The sequence below is a fragment of the Babylonia areolata genome, chromosome 26, assembly GCF_041734735.1.
Source record: "Babylonia areolata isolate BAREFJ2019XMU chromosome 26, ASM4173473v1, whole genome shotgun sequence".
NCBI classification, from domain to species: domain Eukaryota; kingdom Metazoa; phylum Mollusca; class Gastropoda; order Neogastropoda; family Buccinidae; genus Babylonia; species Babylonia areolata.
In genome coordinates, this window is record NC_134901.1 from 13,647,123 (window position 1) to 13,673,709 (window position 26,587).

A 26,587-nucleotide genomic window follows, 5' to 3' on the forward strand; every position below is an offset into this window, starting at 1 on the left:
CGCTCTTGTAGATAAGGAAAAGACCTCTTCAAGCAAAGTTCATCTCACCCACGCCAAATTCCTGGTGTGTGCCCGACAGTCGCAGACCATGTTCCCACTGAATGTCAAGGACCTAATCTGTTACTGGTAGGCTAGGCTGTTTGGTTTGGGACCATCGCCAGACTCAGTTTTGGATCACAACATCAGCCACTGACAAAAACGGGGTCGTGGACAACAGTAATGGTTACGTTCACAACTGCATTCCCCAGTCAGCCTCTGACCCGGCAGTCTGTAGGTGGCCGTACTTACTTAACCAACCCCATTCACAGCTGAAATGAGATTTGCATGACATGAATTTGAAATGCAGCTGGTGCGCTTTGTGCCAAGGTCAATGGTGTCGTTAATTTTGCTGAAAAAACAAGTGGTCCAATCCCAAGAGGAAGAAGCCCCAGTGACGAACGGTGACTGACATCCTGATCTGTGAGCTCTGTCAGTCTTATCACTGCACAGTGAGCTGGCAGTCCTTCAGTCACTTGGCAGGCACACTCGTCTTCAGCAGTCAAGGGGTTAAAGTATCAGTATCGGTAGCTCAAGGAGGCGTCACTGCGTTCAGTCAAATCCATATACGCTACACCACATCTACCAAGCTGATGCCTGACCAGCAGCATAACCCAACGCGCTTAGTCAGGCCTTGAGAAAAAAGAAGAAGATAAATACATAAAAATACTACTACTACTTCTACTAATATCTATAAGGCGCAAAATCTTGATGAAGTCAACTCTAAGCAAGCAAGCAAGCAAGCACGCGCACACACACACACACACACACACACACATACACACAAACAAAAAACAACAACAACAACAAACAACAACAACAACAATGATAAATAAGCAAATAAATGTAAAACATGCACACACACACACACACACACACACACAAACAAACACAAACAAACAAACACACACACACACACACACACACACACGCATAACAGACATGCAACAAACATGCAGTTTCACAGATATGAAAGCACAATCAAATACACATAAACGTACATGAGCACCAACACACACACACGTCAAGGACCAAATCTTGTGGGTTAAAAACAAGGGGTTAAAAACTACAGACAACAGGTTGTGGTGATGACTGGGTATGGCAGCTAGAAAAAAAGATCACGGCAATAATGTTGGGCTGTAGCGGCAATGGGTTGTGATGATAATCACAGTGAACAGTCACAAAAGTGGGTTATGATGACGGTGGACCATAGGCAGTAAAGCTAAGAGGTGACTGCCACGGTGGTTTATTAAAGCAGCAGGGTTTACTGTTAGTCTGTAGACATAATACAATATATGCACAGTACAGACTGACTCGGGAGGGTTAATTTCACCCACAGTGGAACGACAGACAGAGGAAAATTACCAGGCTGTACGGCGGAACAGGCCACTGACGTTGTGTGAGGTCAATTATTTCACACTGCAAGTCTCGGTAGATTGCAACATGGCATTTTGACAGGACTATGGAGACGGTGTTGCCGACTGGGTATCATCGTGTTTTGGGATCGGTCGGTCAGTGTGTTAGCATCAACCACTTTGTATTGTCGTCTTCGTGATTAGAGAACTGGTCAGGCCGCATTAAGACCACTGAACTGCTTTATTGGCTGCTGCTGCTGATTCTTGAAGGTTGATTGTTTTACCCGCTATCTGAGTTCAGCAGCCCAGGTTTCTGCTACCTTAATAATTCTGTGGGAAAACTGAGAATGATCTGACTGTTTTCACGATCCACCTCCAATAGGTAGTAGTAGTAGGCCTCCCTCGGTCGTGGCTGACCATGGATAGAGTATATCCGATCTAATGTCTAATTGGGCTGTCTGCTTTGACCAAGCAGCGTCGCCTGTGACTGTAGAAACTGATACGAGAGAGACTGTCTCTGTCGCAGCAGTGACATGTGTGAGCTGATGCTGGTCTGTTGGCTGCCGTCTCTTTTCTGCGAGCTCGCTTTTCTGCTGCAGCAGCTGACAGTTTGTCCTCACCAATCCGTAGCTGATTTTTGAGAGTGCTTCTCCATCTGTTGCGGTCATCTGCAAGGTCCTCCCAGGACTCAGTGTTGATCTCAAGTGCCTTCATGTCACGTTTGCAAACGTCTTTGTATCTCAGCTGTGGGCGGCCGATGCCTCTCTGCCTCGTGGCGAGCTCTCCATAAAGGATGTCTTTTGGGATGCGACCATCTTCCATGCGGTGAACGTGGCCCAGCCAGCGCAGCCGACGCTGTCTCAGTATGGTATACATGGTCGGGAGGCCAGCGCGAGTCAGGACTTCGGTGTTTGTCACCTTGTCTTGCCAGGAGATGTCGAGTATGCGCCGTAGGCTTCTCAGGTGGAAGGTATTGAGCCTTTTCTCCTGACGAGCATGTGTGGTCCACGCCTCACTGCCATACAGCACGGTGCTGAGGACACAGGCGTTGTATACAGCCATCTTTGTCTTCGTGGTCAGCTTGGGATTTGTCCACACTTTTCTGTGAGGCGGGCTAGCGTTGTGGCTGCCTTTCCGATCCTCTTGTCGATCTCGGTGTCAAGGGAGAGGTTGTTGGTGATGGTGGACCCAAGGTAAGGGAATTGATGGATGGCTTCAAGCTCGTAGTCATCAATGGTGATGGCTGGTGGAGATGGCGTGTCTTGGCCTAGGACATTTGTCTTCTTGAGACTGATGGTCAGGCCGAAATCTTTGCAGGCCTGGGAGAAGCGGTCCATTAGTGACTGCAAGTCCTGCTGGGTGTGGGTCACAACTGCGGCATCGTCAGCAAAGAGCATGTCTCCGATGAGGGTTTAGCGGACTTTTGTCCTTGCTCTGAGGCGGGCGAGATTGAAGAGCCTGCCATCTGATCTGGTCCTCAGGTAGATCCCTTCTTGCGCTGTGCTGAACGCATGTCTCAGGAGAAGAGCAAAGAAGATTCCAAATAGGGTGGGGGCAAGGACACAACCTTGTTTGACACCGCTGCGTAAGTCGAAGGGCTTGGAGAGGTTACCATTAAACTGCACCGTCCCTTTCATGTTGGAGTGGAAGGACTCAATCAAGCTGTGCAGTTTGGGGGGCAGCCGATCTTTCGAAGAGCCCTGAAAAGGCCGTCTCTGCTGACTAGGTCAAAGGCCTTGGTGAGGTCAATGAATGCGACATACAGGGGCATCCTCTGCTCTCTGCACTTCTCCTGGATTTGGTGAAGGGAGAAGATCATGTCTACCGTGGATCTCTCTGCTCGGAAACCGCACTGTGATTCCGGGTAAACGCGTTCGGCCAGTTTCTGCAGGCGAATTAGGAGGACCCGAGCGTAGACTTTGCCTACAATGCTGAGAAGTGAGATGCCTCTGTAGTTGTTGCAGTCGCTCCTTTCACCCTTGTTTTTGTAGAGGGTGATAATCTTGGCGTCCCTCATGTCCTGCGGTACAGCTCCCTCATTCCAGCACTGACAGAGGACTGTGTGCAGAGGATGCAGAAGAGTAGTCTTGCAGTGTTTAATGAGGTCTGGGGGAATTCCGTCACTGCCAGGTGCCTTGCCTGATGTCAGGCTGTTAATGGCCTCGCTGAGTTCGTCCTCAGTTGGCTCTGCCTCAAGTTATTCCATGACCGGCATGCACTTGATGGCATCGAGGGCTGAGTTGGACACCATGTTTTCTGTGGAGTAGAGGTCGGAGTAGTGTTCTGTCCATCTCTCCATCTGCTGGCTAGGATCGTTGATTACTTCCCCAGTGGAGGATTTGAGGGGGGCAGTCTTGCTCTGTGTTGGTCCCAGTGCCTTCTTGATGCCATCATACATCCCTCGGATATTGCCTCTTTCTGCAGCATTCTGTATCTCTTCGCTGAGCTCTGTCCAGTACTCATTTGCACATCGCCTGGCGTTAAACTGAACCTTACTCCTGGCGGCCCTGAGGATTTGCAGGTTCTTCTCACTGGGTGACCGTTTGTACTCGGTGAGTGCAGCACGCTTGGCCTCAATAATGGGAGTCATCTCTGATGATTTGGCCTTAAACCAGTCGTGGGACTTCGCGGTTTTCTTCCCAAAGGTGGCCATAGCAATGCGGTGCATGGTGTCTCGTAGCGTTTCCCATCTTTCTGTGGCAGAGTCTCTGGGCTGCAATGCATCGAATTCTCTATCAAAGGCCTCTGCGAACTGTTCTACAAGGTCTGGCTGAGACATCTTGCTGACGTCAATGCGAGAGTTCCCTTGTTTCTTTGAGCAGTGGAACTTCTTTGGTTGCAGTCTGATCTTGCAGCATACCAGAGAGTGGTCCGTGTCACAGTCTGCGCTGTGGCAAGAGCGAGTGTGGAGAAGGTTTTTGATGGCAGCTCGTCTTACTAGGATCAGATCCAGTTGGTGCCAATGTTTTGAGCGCGGGTGCCTCCATGAGACTTTGTGTTGGGGCTTCGTCTTGAAGAAGGAGTTGGCGATGCACAGTTCATGGCAGGTACAAAACTCAAGTAGTCGCTGTCCATTCTCATTCATTTTCCCCACTCCAAAGGAACCGAGACAGGAGGGCCACGAATCGTTGTCTGCACCCACTCTGGCATTGAAGTCGCCCAGGAGAACAAGTTGTTCTGTCCTGGGGATGTTCTTTATGGTTGATGCGAGATTTTCGTAGAACTCATCCTTGATCTGGAGAGGCGGACAGAGTTGGAGCATATGCGCTGACAAGAGTCACATAGCCTTCGGAGGTGTTGAGGCGGAGAGTCAATAGTCGTTCTGAACCGCCGCTGCCTGGTTCGATCATGTTCATCAGGCTGTTCCTGACTGCAAAGCCTACTCCGTGCTCTTTTGGGGCATCAGAGCTCTTTCCTTGCCAGAAGAAGGTGTAGTCCCTCTCCTTTAGTGTTCCTGAGTCAGCCAGCCGTGTTTCCTGCAGAGTGGCAATGTCCACATTTAGTCTCTTCAGCTCGCTGTTTATGACAGCCGTCTTTCTGGCGTCGCTGATGTTTTGCAGATCTTGGGAGAGCCCAGGCATCATTGTCCGGACATTCCAACAGGCCAGTTTCATTGTTGATCCGTTTCTTGAAGTTTTCTTTTTGCCTGGTGCGGAAATTAACGACCTGCTTGTCGGATATTCTCCTAATCTTCACACACCCATAGAAGAAGGCAGGTCGTGGCGGGACAGCACCTAACTGGCTGGGGGCTGCCCAGCTTGGGCGGGCGGTAGCTGTCCAGTGGGACTCGAGGGTCCCTCCCACCGTCAGAAGCAACCCCTGGCGTCGGCCCTACGCCAATTGAGCGCTAACTTATAACCGGTAACTGTTGCTTCACGTGTTGTTCTGACGCTAGTGCTAGTCGCGAAGCTGGAGTGTCCTCTCCAGGTTATAGGTGCAAGGTGCAAGGTCTTTGTGGATGGATGGACGGATATAAGCCTGGGCAATGTAATATGGAAGACGGGCTCTCCAATAGGTAACCTACGATAAAACCATTCCGCAAGCCTTACCATCCTTAAAACCTTGGTACAGGAAGTGACCAGGACTTACTTGAATTAGAACAACACAAAAACAAACATAAACCATGTTCGCTGAAATCCAGCACTTGTCTTCATAACTTAGAAACTTAAGTCCGAGATAAAAACAAGCCCAGAACTAAAAAGTAAACAAAAATAAACTAGGCTACCAGTTATGACCCAGCAGTCTCCAGAACTTTAGTTTTTCAGCGGTTCTGAGATTCTTTTTCCTATCTTGCACTTCCTCATCGCTACGTTACTGCTGTCAGTTTTAATTTCCTAAATAAGCAATATGGATTGCTCCCAGTTTGCTTGAAACCCAGTTGAGGTTGCAAGTAGTCTACATATCAAAACTCGTTCGTGAACCATCGCGGTCTATTATAACAGACGGATGGCTGACAGAAAGTTACTCCTTTCCGCCCCCTCTCCCCACACAGAGGGGCTTTACGATGAATACATACTGTTGTCAGAACTAGTCACATGAAATGACTTGGACTGAAGCTCAATACATTAAGATAACCTGTATCATTTGCTGAAAATAGTGATCAGCAAAGTCTTTCACATATATTCGGATCAGTACTGCATGTGTACATCACTACATGTGCACACTTTTAAGTGCTTGAATAACATTCAATGGAAAATATTTTGAATTGTCTGTTTCTTATTAATTTTCATTTATTTGGTACGTGTCCATATCAAACAAATGAATGATGTCAGTAAACACGTGTCTGATAGTTCATGTTGAGTCATGGTTATAATATGTTTTGTTGTGAGGAAGCAGCAGCTGTGAACAGTCTGTTTCTTATTTTTTAGATTTATTTATTTGGTACATGTCCGTACCAAACGTAAGTGAATCATGTCAGTGAACACCTGCCTGTTTATTCATGTTGAGTCATGGTCACAGGTTGTTTTATTGTGAGGCAGCAGCTGTGGCTGTGATGTTCGGTTTTACCAAAAGACTTTTGTTGTTTTCCAGACACATAGATACAACCACACGGCAGTCATGCAATACAAATATTATTCATGGGACGCAGGTCAACACATGAATGATAAATACAGAAAATTTTAGGTAGTGATTTTCATGTTCAAGACCACATGCATGAGTCTGAATTGAAAAGCACCATTGATTTCCAGTGTTCAGCCCTGTTTTGTCATAATCACTTCAGACCGATGCCAGACTTGGCAGCAATGCAGATTCTCCCCAAGTGGGTGACCTCTTGGAGACTGTCTTTGACAGCTCCTTGTTGGACATTGGCAGAAAGAGAATGGGTGTGCCTGTGTATGGGAATATGGAATGAGTGGCACTGGTTTCCTGGAGTGATCAAACTTAAGGGTCATACAAATGCCACAGCAAGGCAAAGCATGCACACGATTCTGTGCACATATTCACACATACACAAGTGGGAAAAAAAAGAAGTTAAAGAAAGAACAAAAGAAAGGAGTGATTCACAAAACCAGTTCTGTGGGCATTTGATCTGCATGCATATGTACACAAGGGGGGCTCTGGCACAACCAGGCCTGTGTATGTGTAAACCTGAGAGATAAGAAAGATTTCTAGCCTTCACACCACCAGGTAGTGCTGGCCTTACAAATGAAAGCCTCACGTCCTGATCACCTGACTGTCACATCCACTTTGTGTTCAGGTTCAGAAAGTTGTAAGGGTTTTGATCTGGCCAGGAGACTGGAGCAACTCTTTCACAGACACATCTGTGAGGTAGATGACCCAATGGTTTAGTGCCTGTCCTTCTATGTGAATTCAATTCTCATCTCTGACAGCCCACAATGATATGGTGTTGACAGGATTCAAACCCACAGGCTTCCAGGCATCAGTGTGTGAAGCAAAACCACTTTGGCATGGCGGCTGGCAGCATGGCGTCATTTGACCATGTTATTGGAGAGCATTTTGTGTTTGATATGTTTTTGATAGTTATCTGATTTTATGTAAATAATTTCTGTAATTATTTTCTGATGTCTCTTTGCCTTTTAAAGTTTGTTATTCATTGCAGTGCAAGTGTGCTGCATGCGCTGAATATTTCAGTCTCAGGTAATGTACAGTAATGTGCAAGGATGAGTGGTAACATACAGTAATGTGCAAGGATGAGTGGTAACATACAGTGATGTGCAAGGATGAGTGGTAACAGTAATGTGCAAGGATGAGTGGTAACATACAGTGATGTGCAAGGATGAGTGGTAACATACAGTAATGTGCAAGGATGAGTGGTAACAGTAATGTGCAAGGATGAGTGGTAACATACAGTGATGTGCAAGGATGAGTGGTAACAGTAATGTGCAAGGATGAGTGGTAACATACAGTAATGTGCAAGGATGAGTGGTAACAGTAATGTGCAAGGATGAGTGGTAACATACAGTAATGTGCAAGGATGAGTGGTAACAGTAATGTGCAAGGATGAGTGGTAACATACAGTAATGTGCAAGGATGAGTGAATGAAACTCAGCACAATAATTGTTTGTTACTGAAAAGTTGCATGCAACCATTCATCCTGGGGACAATGACCTAAGTGTGTGTCTTTGTACCAAAACAAAGTAAAATAAAGGAAAAGGAAATGAAAACATTATCCTAAAAAGAAAATCTCAAAAAAGCCAGTATGGAAATTTGAAAACTAGTGCATGTCTTAGTACCAAAACAAAGTGAAATAAAGGAAAGGAAAACACTGCATTCAAAAGAAAATGACAACAATATGGAAATTTGAATAAAAGAGAAATTCTCCCAGTTATACTCTGTGACAGGCTGGATTTAAGGCACCTGTCCTTTGGTTTACTGAGGTCCAGTGCTTTGTGATCAATGACACTGGTGTGGAGATGCCATGTATAGGCAAAAACCCCCAATAAGCTATCAAAGAGAGCACAAGAATCATGTACTGCTACTCAGACTAGCTTTGGAGACAAAATATACATCTGCGCATACAAACACACACATGTGCGTATGCTAAACCACACACGTATAAATAAACTTAGGACATGCGTCCATACACACAAACCCATTCTCAAAAAATAAACATGAATGAATCCAGCCAGTATCATGAAAATAGCATTTATTCTATTGATATAAAATTAAACAAACTTTATATCTAATTTCGACTGATATCATACATACACACTTCAGTATGCTATATAAGATCACAAACATTCATGAAAAAAGAAGAAGGAAAAAAAAAAAAAGAAGAAGAAAATACATTATTACCGTCAGACTTTAAATAGCAAGTAAGTGTTCTGCTGGAAACAAGAATATTTTTCATCTCCATCTCATGTACACACACACAAACACACACACACACACACAAAGAACAACACAGACACCAGAAAATACCTCATGATATCAATATATGTACATATACATTATGTTCTAGTTGGACTGGAATGAATGTAAATGGCATTCACTTTCAAAAAATCCACACACCCACTGATCATGCATTTTTGCACACACACACACACACACAAGCTGATACATACACAAGTTAATACAGTACTCAACTAAAAAAACATGTGTCACTGTTTGTGTTACAATAAAAAAAGCAATATATGTAGACTGAATAAAGATATCACTGGTACTACTGATCATCACTCAGTCAAATAATTCATTTAAAAAAACAAAATGTAGGCACACACGCACAAAACATTATAATGAACGTTTTGTCTCCCTTTCATCCTCCTCTCTTCCTGAAACTTTTCTCATGGCTGATGCGCAACATTGTTACATGTGGCTGAGCAGACACTCTTGCTCACGTATACACAGCCACTCACAAACCTACACTCTTGTATATGCACACACATACATGCATCAATATAAATAATAACATAAATGCACAGACACACATATGCACACAAACAAAACAAACGCAGAAAATTAAGGCAGTTTGGAGACCAAAATACATATCTGTGCAAACCAGACATAAATGAGAATAGGTCAATGTCCTCTATCTTCAACAACAAAAGCTGTTTATGACAGTTGTGGATTTGTACAGATCACAGACCACCCTATAAATCTGGTCATTAATATCTCTTTCCACTGTAAAAAAAAAAAAGAAGAAAAAAAAAAAAAAAAAAAAGCAGCTTTAAATTCTGTTTTCCCACAGCTTCCTAACTTTCATTTTCTTGGCTCTCCAGCCCCACCTGTCAACAGCTTGACCAAATTCATATTTCTCTTTTCACAGATTCAGAACACTTAAAAAACCAATTTTGCATGGCTTTCTTTGTTTTTCTATTTTATTTTCCTCATTTCAAACCTGTTCTCCACATGTTCAATCCCTCAAAATATTTCTGGACACTTCCATTTTTTCCAAAACATATCTGTTCTCTTTCTAATCTGCACAGCTCATCTTGCTCAATTCTGTTCCTTGATTCATGTTCCCTCTTTCCAGTTGTTATTTCCACCACATTAATGTCCTTTTTTTTCACATTTCAATATTCCTTCTACACGTTTAGCTGAATTTCTGACTTTTCATATCCTCCTTACCCCCTTGTTCCAGTATTTCACATTTCAATATTCCTTCTACACGTTTAGCTGAATTTCTGACTTTTCATATCCTCCTTACCCCCTTGTTCCAGTATATCCTTCTCATTGGTGGGAGTGACTGGTTTTTTGTAATGCTGAAAAGTTTGAGGCAAGGGTCCAGGGGCTATCAAGCCACTGAAGTGCATGTCTTATTACCAAAACAAAGTCAAATAAAGAAGAAAAAAATTAATCGCCAAAAAGACAATATGGAAACCCATATACTATGAAAATGCTCTAACCCATGCCTTCTTTTTAAATTCTCTTATTCAGCTCTTCTTTCAACTGCAGTAAATCAGCATAAGTGACTCGCTGCTTTCTTGCTTCAAACCATCCTTTGTGCTTGTCAGTTTAAAAAATTTTTTTTATTATTTTTTTTAGCTCTTTGAGATATGTTCTACTGACCTGTACACTATGTTTATCCCTCTCAGTGGTGTGTTCACATTGTCTCTCTGAGTGTGGAATGTTCAAGTTGAGTTTATGTGTCAGTTCTTTGAATCAGAAAAAAAGTGTATAGTAACAGATACACAGACAGACAGATAAATAGATCAACAGAGAGATACAGATGGACTGACATGACAGAGAGAGACAGATGGAGAGACAAGACAGAGATAGAAAGAGACGGAGAGAGAGAGAGAGAGAGAGAGAGAGAGAGAGAGAAATAGCAGAGAGACTAAGTGCAGAAGCACTATCTGCCCTAAAAAAAAAAAAAAGGCAACACAGAATGAAACTGCTGCAACAGTGTGTCAGTATCGTTTCAAAGCATCGTATCATATCTGTCATATCAACACTGGTTTTCTTCTGCTAATCCCTTTCACATTTATTCACCTTACTCCACTTTCTCTTCACTCCTACAACTCCTTTTATCACGCGAAAAGTGTGTTTATCACACCACAGTCTTCTTTATCTCTTTCTCTCTCTCTCTCTCTCATACACACACACACAGACACTCCACACTGTCACCCAATCACATCATCTTATTCTTGTTGTCGGTGATTCTCTCCACAATGGTGGTGACGAGCTGGTTGACGAAGACGAAGACCTTGACCCTCTCAAAGATGTACAGGAAGAGGACAAGGACGGCCAGGTACTGCACCCATCCCCACTTGATCATGTACCAGAAGCCTGGCCGGTATCTGTGGGCTTTTGTCAAGGACACAACAAGGCTGACACCGCTCGCTATCAGTCAACGGTTGGTAAACTCTCTGTCCCAGATTCCTGACCCTTTTCACAGAGAGAGATGGAGAGAGAGAGAGAGAGAGTGTGACCCGATCTGCATGTTGTCCGAAAACTGGGTGTGTGGCAGTGTGCTGTAGTGTTGATTGACCTTAGGTAATGGGGTGTGTGGGTGTGTGTATGTGTGTACGTGTGCATGTGGTGTTTCTTTCATTGTTCACAGGTGTACATATAACATATTTTTGAACATATCTGTCATTCCTTGTGTAAACAAGTGCACAAGTCTATTTCTGTGATTTATATTAAAACAGATTAAAACTTGTTTTTTTTTCTGATAAATTCATGCCAAATACATATAACAACAACACAGAAAAAAGGAGGAAGAAAATTATATCTCGGTCTGTTTGTTTTGAGTTTCAAACTGACGAAAGTTAAAAGCAATTACAAAAACAACAAAACACACACACATACACACACACACATAAATTATATATATATATATATTTATATATATATATATATATAACATTAAACTGAAAAAGACAAGATGAGCCAGTGTGCCAGTGACAGTGTCTGTCAGACAAAGGATACCGGTAGGTTTCCTCGGCAGGGTAGGCGATGTCGGCCTGAAGGATGAAGGGTGCCCCTGCCCCTCTGCCGCTCGTCCACACCTTGTCTGGCGTCACTAGTCGGGTGGTCACTGGTCACACAGGTGTTATCAGGTAAACACAGCATCTCAACACACACACACACACACACACACACACACACACACACAGACATTTCACACACACAGACACAAACTTCACACAGAGACATGTATACTGAGACATACATTTCACACACACACACAGACATACACACACACCTCACACACACACACACACACACTTCACACACACTGACATTCACACATACATAACACCCACCACAAGCAAAAAACAACAACAAAACAACCACAAACCTTCACACATGCACAATCTACTTGAAACTAATGACACCAATTCAGAAGAGAGACAATGATGAAAATGATAAACTGACAGTTTATAAAGGTTTGCTTAACCCCTTCACTGCTAGTACGTTTTGCTATGGCGTATGCTGAGAAAATTTTCAGAAAAACAAGAAAAACACGCCAATGATTTTAATTTGCTTATATTTCAAAAAGTACTGAAGATAAGTGCATAAAAGTATATATCAAATGAAAGGAAAATGAACCAAGATTTTGTTTTTGATACTCACATGTTCAAATAATGAGTCAATCTAACAGAAAAATTCCATAAAATGCATTAATAAAAAAAATTGGGACTGTCATTCCACCATGTAGGTGCTACAATATCAACCAGGTTCTCAATCTGTCTTTCTTGTGACTGTTGTGATCAACCACACACACTGCCAAGGCTGAGCAACAGTGTCCAGGTGCATAAGACACCAAAACAGTCCACACAAAGAATGAAAAGGGTGTACTCACCCAGGATCTATCGCCAGTAAAAACCCAGTGTGTGGTACTTGCAGAAACAGTCTTCAAGACACAGTGCTGGTTTGCTGGGGCAGTCTGGGCAGTAGAACCCCACATCCTTTCTTTGTCCTTTCTTCCAGCAGACTCTGCACCTCCTTTGTGGCCAGGCCTTCTGTGGGGTAGGTGGGATGAAGTGTCGTCCACACAAGACAAACAGCGTGGTCATCTTTAGCAGTGTCTTGGTCACCAAAAATCATGGCACTAATTACATCCTTCTGAAGTCCAGGAGTGTACTGTTGTTGCCTGCTTTTTTGTAGAGGATGTGTGCATTCAGCATGGCAATTTGTAGAAAATGCACACACAGCTATTTGTACCACTTCAGGGTTTTCCTTGTGACATTGTAGGGATGCAGTTGTTGGTCATGATGGTCCATGGCACCCATGTTTTTGTTGTAATCCAGAATTGCTGGAGGCTTGTTTACTGCCCTTTGGTCTTGCTGCTGCTGGTCTTCAGCTGTAGGTTTGTGGCAAGTTGTCAACTCCAGATGATCCAGGATGAACATCATGATCATCACCATGCTGCATAACTGAAACACATTGCATAAAAGACTAAGTTTGTTGGGTTTTGGGTTTGGTTTTTGGTTTTTACATATAAAAAGATCATGAAATGGTACCATTTTATTTCTGATTGTTTTCAGAAGCTGAAATACAAACACACACATACCTACCCCACCCCCCCACCCCAAACCCCCAAAACACACACACACTGAAACTGGTTCATGGTATGCCACACCCCCTTCATTCTCTCTTTCTCATACAAAACAAAATGACAACACACACACACACACACACACACACACACACACACACACACACTTCTACAAGTGTTGCATTTACAAAGTAATTTAGGCATACAGTTCTGTATATCATTCTCTGATTTCAGTTTTATAAACATCATCTCCCCCCCCCCCCTCTCTCTCTCTCTCACTCACACACACACCACACACACACAACAACAACAACAACAACAATAACAACAACAACAACAAACCAATACACACTCAGGAACGAACGCACAGAAAGCTGCAGGCGAGCGACACACGCTGTCATCAACAATGAGCCAGCCAGCAAGCCACGCCCCCCTGGGCTGTGATGGTCACAGTACCCACGTGACTGACTGACTCTCACTCACATACACTGATCAGTGACTGACGAAGCCACTTACCACAGCTAACACATTCAAAACACACACAATGCAGTCATATTCATTGTTACAACAAACAGAAAGCAAACAATAAACTGACAAACCTCGAAAACACCCACCTGCATCTTGAATCAGCTGAGCTTGTCTGTCTTCAGTTTCGTCAATAACTCCACCTCCCACCCCCCTGCACTGTCAAAATCAGCGTCTTCGGCATCAACTTCACGCAGTTCTGTCTCATTCAGTCCACAATCTTCATCTCTACTGTTTGCATCACGAAAGAATTCTTTCAATACAAGTGCAAGTGTTGGGGTTTGTCTGCGTTCAGCCATGGCTTTGCAAACACAACTTGAGCTTCGTACAAACTTGCAAAACTTTCGCCATAAATATGCCAATCCAATGAATAATTTTAGCTTATGGAACTCAGGAGATAAAGAGCTATCAGGGGAGCTAATTTAATGGTTAGCAGACTGTATTTTCTATAATGCGGGACTCGAAACATAGAACGTTGTAACATGACGTACGGCGCACGTCAATACAGCATTGCTGAGCGACATTTCATGACGTACGCCGTACGTCAACAGCGCAGTCAAGAGGTTAAACCATTTCAGTACAAAGCTGGTTTTACATTCAGAAGCAACAATTATTTTGGTCTGCATACTTTGTTTGCATGTGGTAATTATTTCTAAAAAGTCTAGCATGCAATAAAATCACAAAAAAATCTGCACAACCTATGTTTTCATGCACCCAAGCCGACAAACGTTGCGCACAGTTTTCCATCTTATAAAATGGTACCCCATTCCCCCAAAATGAAAACAAGACTGCGCTGCTGTCATGCGCAATGAATACCAATAAAAAAACATTGGAACAGAAATACATGATAGCATCTAATTTTGAAATATCTGTATTTCAGATGGTTACGAAAATGTAGTTTGCTTGCAATCAGTATAATGACGTATTCAGACATGAAATATATAAATCATGTCTGAATAGCGAGGGTAAACAGGTGTGCTCACCGTTCCTTTTGTTGTACTTCTCAATGAGGTTCTGCAGGTTGTATTCCTCAGCAAAGGAACTGCTGCTGTCAATCAGAGAATCCTGAAAACACGCCCACATGGAACGTTTTACAACAAAGAGAATAAATACATTTCACAACAAACAAAAGTCACCCGTTTTACAACAAAGAGATACATACATTTTACAACATAGAGAACTAAGGCATTTTACAGGGATCCCACAGGTGTGACCAAACAAAATTCCATGTATACTTTTTCCAGACCAGACTGAAAATTTTCCATACCAGACACAATGCCAAACTGAATGAAAAATTTACCTGCTGCACTGCTGACGAAAGAGATCAGCGGATATCCTGGTATCAATGCTCAAATTTCATCACTTTTTGTTTTCTAGATCGTTTTCTCATTCTTTTTTTTATATTTCAAACAATATGTATTAATCTCTTTGCTGAACGGTACTGGTCAATGGTTTTTATCAAAAATTCAAGTCTTTTCTTGACTCTAAAGGGGAAAAAAGTTTTTTCCCGAAGACTTTTCCAGCCCTTGAAATGGTTCTCTCATTTTCCAAGACTTTTCTAGCCCTGGAAATAGTTATCTCATTTTCCAAGGCTTTCCCAGCCCTGGAAAAGGTTCTCTCATTTTCCCATGACTTTTCTAGCCCTGGAAATGGTTCTCTCATTTTCCCAAGACTTTTCCAGCCCTGGAAATGGTTCTCTCATTTTCCCAAGACTTTTCCAGCCCTGGAAATGGTTCTCTCATTTTCCCAAGACTTTTCTAGCCCTGGAAATGGTTCTGCTCATTTTCCCATGACTTTTCTTGCCCTGGAAATAGTTATCTCATTTTCCAAGGCTTTCCCAGCCCTGGAAATGGTTCTCTCATTTTTCCAGACTTCCATGACTTTGTATAAACCCTACATTTTACAACAAAGAAAATGTCTCCTGTATGTGTCGCCTAGGAAAAAGAACGAGACAGTCTGTTGTATAAAGTGTCATCCAATTAGTCTGACCAGTTGTCAGCTCAGTGATGGAGACTTCTTACAGTGCATGTTGAGATGGGACAGTGACATTTGGAAAGGGAAGGGAGATAACTGACAATTCGGTCTGGATATTTTTATTCTGTTTCAATCATTCGCCTTCTATGAATCTCTTCTTTTTTTTTCATGTTTAATGTATCTATCTATTTAATTACTTTGTTTATCTATTTGCATTACGTGTCAGCGTATTTGCTTGTTTATCTATTTTATTTCATTTGTTTACCGGTTATATCTCATTTGAGGTTAATGTTTTATACATGACTATAGTACGTTCTTAAGGCCTGATAGCGTTTAGGGTTCATGTGTAGGTCAGGCATCTGGCCTTTTCTTCTTTCTTTTTTTCTGTTAATAAAGCAGATATGTCATAACATATGGATCAGCCCATGGGCTTTCAAAAACTTGAAACTGAAATTTCAGTCTGCTTTCACACACACACACATACACGAACACAGGCACAGACACATACTGAGGTGACAGCCAAGCTTTCCCCCACCACTCTTCCCACTATGCACCTTACCTTTCTACCCCAGGGCTTCTGAAAATGCATAAATGTATACACTTGATGCATCGTAAACAGAAATGCACACTGCACATTCATTGAGCGAGTCCTTGCTGTGTTATAAAAATGTCTGAAATGAACACACACAAAAGAGTGAAAATCGTGTATGCAAGCTTTACTCTGTAGTCTGATGCTGGGATAATCGACTGTGAAGATGAGTTGCTTCCCTTCACCACCGCTTGGCCCAGAAACCTAGACAATTATGACTAGAAAGTATGCCTGCCTTTGTATAACAATGCACAGACCTGATTAGAAAGTGCAGCATTATAGTAACCCTCTGAAGATGGTCTCTGACTGTCTAAAATTACAGTTAAAAGAGTCCCATGGAGCCCCAAGATCTTTAACCAAACAGGATCTGTCCCCCACTCATGTTAGAGTCCCAGGAAAGCCCCAAGATCTTTAACCAAACAGGATCTGTCCCCCACTCATGTTAGAGTCCCAGGAAAGCCCCAGGATTTTTAACCAAACAGGATATGTCCCCCCACTGACGTTGAAGCGACTGTCGATGCCGCGGTGAGCCAAGGCCTGTTTCTGACGGACCACCAGGTCACCATTGACGTACAGCTTGGCAGCAGGGGAGGGCGCCACTTCCGTGATGATGGCCAGCGACTCCATGTGGAAGGATGAGTATTTCTGCAACATGGAAACTGAGGAGGGTGACACCATGACCTCAGCCCTGGACGATGTGACCCTGAGGGCGTCAGCCTATAGGTCATTAAGCTGCACCCACTCCCCACGCTGACAGTAAAGATTCCTGATCCATTCATGATTTTAGAAAAAAGAAAAAAAAAGAAAGGAAAAATCACATTCATAAGAACATGGATAACAGACTGGCAGACAGGTTGACAGATAGATAGATAGACTGAACATTGGTTGGATACTATCGCAGATTTTAGGTTTTGTGTCAGTCATCGGTCACTGATGCATACAATTTTGAAATGACCCATTGATGTAGAAGCCAGTCAGTTACTTGCCTTGTTAAGTTTTCGTAAAATCAGCCAAGTTAAAAGGGCTTTGTAGATTTCTCATATTCTCCTGCTAAACAAATGAGATTTCAGTTTGAAACTCTGAAATATATAATTGTCCAACTTTTGTTGCTTTGCAGTTTGACATCAAGCTGACAAACATTGTGAAAAAAACCATCAAAACTTGTACTTTGCCAGGAAATGAAATGAGGTACATTTGTGTTTGCCAGGAAATGAAATGAGGTACATTTACACAAAGGCATTGTCGTTTGCTTAATGTGAACTGCGATGAATTAGAAATTCAGATTTTTACTGCATGTGCATGCATGTGGGTGGGTGTGGTTTGTTGACAAGAAAAGTGAGACGTCTTTCTTAAAAATAAGAATACCATGTGTTTTGTATGATTAATGAAGACAATTTTCAGATACATTTTTCTCGTGTTTTGGTGTCTGATGGAGTGAGCAGGATAGGTCACTGACTTTGGTGCGGCTTGTAGTTTAGTGCCTGCCTCTTGTCTCTGTTCCAATGGGACAGAAAATACTGTCCAACAGGACTGAACTCAACTCGCTTCAGCACTACCTAGCATAATAAAATAACTCCCTTTTGTCTGCTGAAGTACTCAAGTTTATAATGCATAATTTCTTTCCTCTTCTTTTTTTTTTTCTTGTTGTGTGGATGCTTACTTGATAGTTACTTTATTCATTGAATATCATTGATTAAAAAATCTTTTTAATGGGGAATTTGTACAATTTGGATTCATAGAATGTGCTGTGGTGCTTGTGCTGAATTTGTTTATGAATTTGTGTTTTTATTGAATAATAAATATCTGTATTGTTCTCTGGATGAAATGCCTTCCCCCCTCCTTTTTTTAGAAGTTTTTAATGTTGCTTCTTTTTTTTTCTTTTTTTTTAAATCTGCAAACAAGTCAACAATGTCTCTTTTAGAGATAAAACAAAAAAAAAGTAATATGGGAGGTTACGGCTGTAGCTACTTTCGTTTTCTCCGCATAGGCGGATAGTAGTTTGCACAGGACAGGAATCAGACCCCTGCCGGAGTCTGCACTAGTGGGTCACGGTTATGTGTAATTAAAAAGTAATCTTGTATCTTGTATGCACACTCACACACTGACAGCAGCCAACTGACCAGCAGTTTGTAGTAAAAGAAGAGGACCAGCCTCACTCCCACCACGTTCTCTGTGTCCATCAGTGGCATCTCCAGGTTGAACTTGAGCATGTCAGCCCGTCCATCACCGTTTTCATCCTCCTCCCGAGACTGGACAAGAACACAACACACACACATACATACACACACACACACACACACACACATGCAAACAAATGGGTAGGAGCAACTTATTTTTGCAAGGTCTAGGGTGGCGCTTAACCAAAGTTTGGGTCTTAAGTATTCCAAAAACAAAGGAAAATACAACAATATCAACAAAAACAAATGTAAAAACCCCTACCAAATCTGTATAATGTGGAAATACTCACCCATGTACACAAGAATGAAAGTAGTGAAAATGTACACCATATGAGTGCAGATGGCTGGGAGCAAAAATAGACAGTTATCACTTACACAGAGTTCCACTGCTGGGTAGTTGTTTCAAAATAAAAATGTGAAACAAAGACCTTGTACAAAAATAAATGCACTGTTTTGTAAGTAGACATCTGTCTCTGTGTTGGTTATAAATATAATACATATTCATTAACAACAAAAAAAAACCCCAACCCCAAACCATATGAAAGTGAAGTATGGCATAAAAAATTCATGTGCAGAAGCACTCATTATGAATGCACACATCACTTCAGTAATAAGAGGGATTCTAATAGTTGATCTTTTTTTATGCAGTTCATTGTAAGCCTAAAAGGCTACACTTCTCTCTCTCTCTCTCTCCCTCACATTTACTTGAAACATTTCTGACCATGACCGACAAATTGTGCCTCTGGACAGTAACAATTACTGGTTCCTATTTTTGGTTTTGGCTGTTGCCACAGACAATGGTAAAAGGTAGGACCTTTGTCATGAAAGAGTGTCAAGGAAAAACTACTTTCTGAAGCTCTCTGAATGCAGTGTTTGAAAATTTCTTACAAATGAAGGCAAAGCTTTTTACACCCCTCAACTTTGTTCTTGCAGGGTTGACTGCAGCAGTAAAAATTGCATGGTCCAGGGGCAGCAACTCAGTATGTTAATGTGTGTGCATGGTGCGTGCTGCAATTTTGTTCGTGGAGCGCATTTCCTATATATAGATCAGTGACACTACAATAAAGTTGTCAGTTTTTAGTTTCTTTCATACACACACACACACATGCTCACACTCATACTTAGATCAGTGACATTACATTAAAGTTCTGAGTCTTTTGTTTCTTTCACACATACATGTATACATACGCACACACAAATATATAATGTGTGTGTGTGTGTGTGTGTGTGTGTGTGTGTGTGTGTGTGTGTGTGTGTGTTCTGTGTGGCTTGTTCAGGATTAAAGAGGCTATGCCAGTCTTGAATAAAAACTAATTTGTGTTGGCTCATTTCTTCTGTCTTTGCTGCTGTGTAGACATGTCAAATGATCGGTATAAGGGCAGGTCCGGCGCTTCCTTTTTTTGAGAAAAGTGTCTGGGTTTGTTCCAATGTACCTTTTATTTACCTGTGTGCTAGCTGAATCGGTTGCGTAAACAGCACTGATTTCAAGTTGTGTACCTTGTGAATGGAGACAGTTACCACTCTTTACTATTATATATATATATATATATATATATATATATATAGTTACTTACAGATAGATCTAGATGGATATTAAAGTTGTGAGTTCTGAGTTCTTTCTGTGTCTTTCATGCACACACACACACACACACACACACACACACACTTACTGTGATGAGGGGAATCCTAAGTCTGTTTTCCTGCAGCTGGTTATAGGCCTGGAAGGTGCTGTAGGTCACAAAGTCTCCAGGGTTGCCCTGCAGGTCAAGCACCAGCATCAGCTCATGTTTAAAGGCCACCACTGGTGTCTCCTGGTATGTTGATTCTTTGAACCAAAATCCTGATGACAAAGGTATATAATCATATATATATATATATATGTTATATCATCATCATGATCATCATATATATTGCCATGATCAATTAGTGTCTTTCTTTTGCTTTCAATCATCTTTGAAATTAATGTGGGTCACAGCTGTTCAGTCCAACAAACACACACACAGTCCCTCAGTGCAATGTCTTTGTGTGTCAGAAATTCTAAACGAAATTTATGGAATTCCCTACCTGTTAAGATAAAATTGGAAAATTAAAAACAAAAGATTTTATTTTTATATCCTGTCTTACATTGTTGAAAAAGGGACTGAAAGCAGGTGAAGGTGGAAGGCATTAAACAATCAACAGACTGTTGGATAGTTCCATGCTTACATGACTTATAGAGGCGCATCACATGATCTGTGCTCTTGAAGTTGATTGGCTCTCTGAAATTTCAAGCAACAAAGGCGACTGAGAGAGGCAGAATGGCAGGCTTCTTTTTTTTGAAATTTTTGCTCTTTTTCGTGTGTGCAGTATCAGTATCAGTAGCTCAAGGAGGCGTCACTGCGTTCGGACAAATCCAAATTCGGACGTAACCCAACGCGCTGGTCAGGCATCTGCTTGGCAGATGTGGTGTAGCGTATATGGATTTGTCCGAACGCGTGTGTGCATACAATGGCATCTCATTGACCAGAGCTTGTTGTAGCAATGGAAGGTATCAACTGAAGAAATGGAGGACAGCAGGTTTTCTGCTTTTGTCTATGTCAGTCACCTTCGGCACTCCCCCAGTTTTGAGTAAAGGTTAGATGTGCATGCACAAGATGGCTGCGAAATTCTCCAGCAGTCTATTGTAGATTTTGCTTGCTTGTTTGTAAGGGATGGTTCAGCTGTGTGTAAATCTGGGTTTATTGTTGCTTGGTCACCTTCCAGATGACGCAGCAATTTTCTCAGGGTCAGAGCAGTCCAATCTCTAAGTTGGTGAATAAATTACACTCTGTGCATTCACAAGTCATAGTAGATGTTCCTTGAACATGTACAAATCATGCGTACGTGTGCGTGTGCGTGTGTGTGAAAAATTGTGCATAAACAATTAATCTATGCTCGAACGTTAAGTTTTATGAAACATTAAGATTTAGTCATTTTCAATGGGTATCCTCTAATAAAGTGAATATGATGCTTGTGTCAGTGTGTCATTTACTGTTGTTGTCGCCACGAATATCAGTCCTGTGGATGTGCTGGTTCAATCCGTTTAATGATAAACGTAAAACTATAATCCATACTGAGAGGTATGTCCTTCACTTTGTTTCAATTCATCACAATAATGTGGACCGTATCTTTTGTTGTTGACATAAACGCTTCCGTACGGCAACATGAACGAACATGCTGCTTCAAGCATCTTCCCGTAGTAACCACATTGCTGACTTGTATCGTCGATTTTACCCATACAATCTCACCTCCACTTCTATAGGCGATGAAAAGAGGCACAATGAAGGTCAGCAGGAAACAACTAATTTGGAAAACTGTGGCCTTGGACACAATCGTCGTTTTGTAGCGACGGAGCTCCGGGTGCGCGAAGACCTCGAACACCGCCATTTTCAAACATTACCGGACCGCAGACTATATTTGCTGCGGAGAGTTGTTGAAAAAAAGAAAAGAAAACGTTTGTGAGCCAATACAATATTCTGAACTACCCGAAAAGTAATAAAAATCCGTTGGAATTTCTATATATCAGATTCCTTTTTTAAAATTTTTTTTTTTTATCTTTGTGTTTATTCCCACCACAGAACAACACGGGTACATTTTCTCCAGGCTCTTTAGAAATGGGACGCTACCTATTCTGACTGAAGGTTTGTATTGAATTATGCAGTTCGCTCCCTTTATTCACCCGCGAGTTTATTGGCTTGAAAGTTGCATGCCTCGCTCATTTCCCCTTGACTTTCATTTAGTTTATTTGTTATTGCATTCTGCTTTGCCCTTGTTCTTTTAACATGATTTGCATTCCTCCTCACTTTCTTTGAAGACCGTTAAGTTATGCCGCTTGTTCATCCTTGTTCTTGATATTGTTTTTGTCCTTCTGTTGACATGGTTTGGTTGTTATTGGTTTTAACTTCAGACGGGTTTTCATTCTTGAAAGAGCCCCTTGCGATCAGCAGGGCTGTCAGCTGGCGTCAATGATTTGATTTCGTTTGTTTGTTCTTCTTCTTTGTTGTTCGTGGTCACAGTCTGGCACCACTGTGTGTGTGAGTGTGTGTGTGTGAGTGTGTGTGTGTGTGTGTGTGTGTGTGTGTGTGCGCGCGCGTCAGTGTGCCGTGTGCACGTGTATGTGTGTGTGTGTGTCACTGAGTGTCAGTGTGTGTGTGTGTGTGTGTGTGTGTGTGTGTGTGTGTGTGTGTGTGTTGGAGAGAGATTGAGAGGGACCTAAGAATCAATGCATGGATGGTCCAGCTGAAGTTCACATAGGGGTGGCTATCGGAAAAAAAAAAAAAAAAAAAAAAAAGCCATAGTGACGCATTCTTGGTTTGCTCCCTTTCGTTGAAATGGGTATGGATGAGGGGATCGGGCGGCTATCTCCATAAATACCCATGACCTCGAATATCGTTTTCTTTCTCTCATTTTAATTCATTTTCTTTCATTCTTTAACTTGTTTATTCCTTTTCTTTTTCTTTATTTCCCCCTTCGTCTGCGGACTCACACCTCCATCTGTCTCTCAATCAGTTTCTTTCTCCTTCTCATCGTCATTCATCTATTCTTCTGATTTCTCTCTCTCTCTCTCTTTCTCTCTCTTTCTCCACCACCATTCTTCTTTGTCTTTTTCCTCTTCTTTAACTTATTCAAGGCACGGTTTCAGTGAATGCAAGTTTTGAGCACAGTTCATGAAGATAGAAACTTTATCTTTTAGCTGTACCATTCAGGTGTCTGCGTGGCTCAGTTGGTTGAGCGCCTAGCTCGCAATCTGAAAGTTGTGGGTTCGATTCTTGGACGCTCCTAAATGTCTGTCTGTCTGTTTCTCTCTCTCTCTTCCTTTCTTAGTCCCCTCCCCCCTACCTCAACCCCCCCCCCTTTACATTCGAATGTAAAGAAATGTCGATATTTCTAATTAATACAAACAATCATCATTATGATAGGAACGATAATAATCCAAATAATAATAATAATAATATCAGTTATTTACAGTATAATATCATCATCTTAGATGAACAGACTATAAATAAATAAAGGAACAAGCCCCTAGATGTGAAAAATAGTAGAAACACTTGAAAAAAAAAAGTTAATAGGCTGGAGATGGACACTGGAAAGACCGAAACAAGGATGAAATACTGAGATAGACACAGGGAGGCGGCGACTGGGGAGACATTGGAAGACAGGGGGGGGAGACAAAGACAGAGACCATGGAGACAGTAGAAGAATAGGGAGAAACGGAGACAAAGACGTTGTACACAAAGTGACAGTCACACTCAAACACGTAGGCAACGGGTACTTCGACAGGGTCTACAGACAAAGAGAACGCCGGGAGACTGACTTGGACACTCAGACAGTGACAAGTGTTTTGATGAAACAAGGGGGGAAACTAATACAAGGGAAATTGAGACTAATATGGAAAGAAAAAGAGCCACAAAGGGGTTTATAGACACAGGGAGAACCTGAGAAAGCGACACGGACCCAAGACACAGAGAAGAACATAAAAATTAGACAGAGAGAAGGGGGGCTAAGTAAGGGAGACGAGGAAAGAGAACACGAAACAGATACAGGACAAGAAGACAGGGAAGAGGGACTAGTTATGAGGCTTGTAGAGACAGGAGGGAAACTGACATGGCGAGAGAGACCCTGGGTCTGATGGAGGAAAAACAACCAAAAATCCAGAGAGATGAAGTCTCCCGTCGGACCGACGGATGAGTAGGCAGGCAGTCTTATGTGTCGGTGTGTGCCCTCACATGGGAGAAGAGGCCGATTCTGGATGCACAGCACTTCCCACAGGTGTTGCAAGGGAAAACGTCTCCAGAAGATGAGCCCTGCTTCCTTCACTCACAAGTGACTGACTTTCCTCCAGTCAGGAGGAGTTCTGCAGTCCCTTCCCCACTCTCTCACCTACCGACGCTCACAGTCCCACAGGTGCAGATACTGCCACGTGTAAAAAAAACCCAGAGAAACACAAAAAGACAGCTAGGATATGATAAGGGAGACAGCGTGTGAAAGTACTATTAGTACTTGAATAACTTACAACATCGAATACCTCCATTTTGTTGTTGTGACAGATTCGCCTTTCAGGTTCTTTTGTCAGTCCCACAGCCATTTTTTATTTCTCGCCCTTCTCACATCACAGGAAAATCAAACGGAGCGTCTCATTCGGATGAGACAATAAACCGAGGTCTCATGTGCAGCACACACCGAAAAACATCCCTTGGCAACATAAGCGTTGTCCTCTTCGCAAAATTCTACAGAAGAAATCCCAGCACTGTGATACGGTATACACACATATGCATGCCCTCAAGTCCTGACTGCCACATTGGGTCATGCCGCTGTCAGGCATCTGCTCAGCAGATCTGGTATTACGTATATGGATTTGTCCGAACGCAGTGACGCCTCCTTCAGAAACTGAAACTGAACAGTGTGTGTGTGTGTTGGGGGTAGGGGCTGAAGGGTGCGCGCGCGTGCATGTGTGTGTGTGTGCATACGTATGTGTGTGTGCGTGTGCGCGCGTGCGTGCATGCTCGTGGTCGCGCGTGTGTGTGTATTTTTATGTGTTAAAAACATCCCTTCCACTTACACCCCTAACTTCCAACATGAGAGGAACACAGCCAATGTTCTGGCGTGATTCCCAGTGGGGCTGGAGACAGGTGGCCACAACACTGATTGCATTTTGTCCGAAATAGCGAGGAACAAATTAACTCCCTCTTCATAATGTCTGCAGCAGTCTGGTGCTCAGAAAGTCTGTCTGTCTGTCTGCATTTCTGTCTCTGTCTCTCACTGTCTCCCTCTGTTTCTCTGTCTTGGCCTGTAATCTTTCTCTGTGTCTCTGTCTCTGCATCCATGTCTCTGCCAGTCTGTCTGTATGTCTCCCTTTCTGCATGCCTGTCTGTCTGTCTCTCAGTCTGTTTCCCTGTTTCTCCCCGTCTCTCTCTCTCTCTCTCTCTCTTCCTCCCTCTCTCTGTGGCCTACATCTGTGTCACCTCCTTGCCCCTTTCCCCCAGTTCTCAGGCCCCCGCCCCCTCCTCTCCCATTGTCTGTCCCTCTCTCTCCCTTTCCTCCTCGTCTTCCACCCTTGCTGGTCTGGCCTGTTTGTTCGTCTGTATGTCGACTGTATGCTCGTCTGTCTGTCTGACTAATGCGCATGTAATTCTTTGCTCAATAACTTTGTGTTTTGCACCCGCTTACCCTGCACGGGCTTTATACAAGGAAGCGGGTGAGGTTGGGGGCAGTGTATGAGAGAAGTGGGCAAACATACAACTTCAGTGGTCGTGTGGAAACAGATATTGGGCTGTTTGCACCATCTCCACAAAGACTGTTTTAAATGAATATGTCTGCACCACCTCCTCTATTTAATATTCAAACTAATACCTGATACAGGATTTCTTATGTCATCCACGAAAAAGGTTGAATTGTGCATTCCTTTACAGTACCACTTAAAAACCCGAAACATATCTTTTCTAAATCGATATTTTCTGTGCACTCTACATTTTCTTTCTGGTGTCCCGTGCGCGATTGTTGTGGTGGGCATGTGTGACATCAGAGAGGAAGTATTTGAAATGATTTAATCTAATAACTCGTTCTCAGGTGACACTGCAAAACTGGCATCCTTGTTTTTATCACATTTTTCCAATCTCGGAAAGACAATAAAGTCTATGTCAAAACATGATGCCTGACGGGTCTAAATTTTCTGGTAAAATAATAAGAATGGGTGTAATCGTTCCATAGCTAAAATATCTTCATGATTTTATTTTTTGGTGGGAGGGAGGGTGGTGGTGGTGGGGGGGCGGGGGGGGGGGGGGGCGGCGGGGGGTGTAAAACAACCAAAAACAGACGATGGTTAACAGCCGATAATTTTATTTCCAATCACGAATATGGTGTGTGTGTGTGTGTGTGTGGGGGGGGGGGTGATAGAGGGGGTGCCGGGTCAGAGGAGGTGATGGTAATTGTTCAAAATATCGTGAAAAGCGTGCGATCTTTGATGAACTCCTCTCTCTTTCTTTCACACACACACACACACACACACACA

The 26,587-nt window shown here is 42.7% G+C and overlaps 1 protein-coding gene across 1 annotated transcript; it reads right to left on the reverse strand.

The window, feature by feature from the left end:
- Positions 1 to 9,779: 9,779 nt before the first annotated feature.
- LOC143300561 (transmembrane protein 231-like) lies at positions 9,780 to 21,968 on the reverse strand. The gene is made up of 7 exons (XM_076614318.1): positions 21,828 to 21,968; positions 20,232 to 20,401; positions 18,505 to 18,633; positions 16,886 to 17,029; positions 14,805 to 14,886; positions 11,724 to 11,832; positions 9,780 to 11,092 (listed from the first exon to the last, which is right to left on the reverse strand). The coding sequence occupies exons 1-7, from the start codon at positions 21,964 to 21,966 to the stop codon at positions 10,924 to 10,926; spliced, it is 942 nt and encodes a 313-aa protein (XP_076470433.1). The 5' UTR covers positions 21,967 to 21,968; the 3' UTR covers positions 9,780 to 10,923.
- Between the last annotated feature and the right edge of the window lie 4,619 nt (positions 21,969 to 26,587).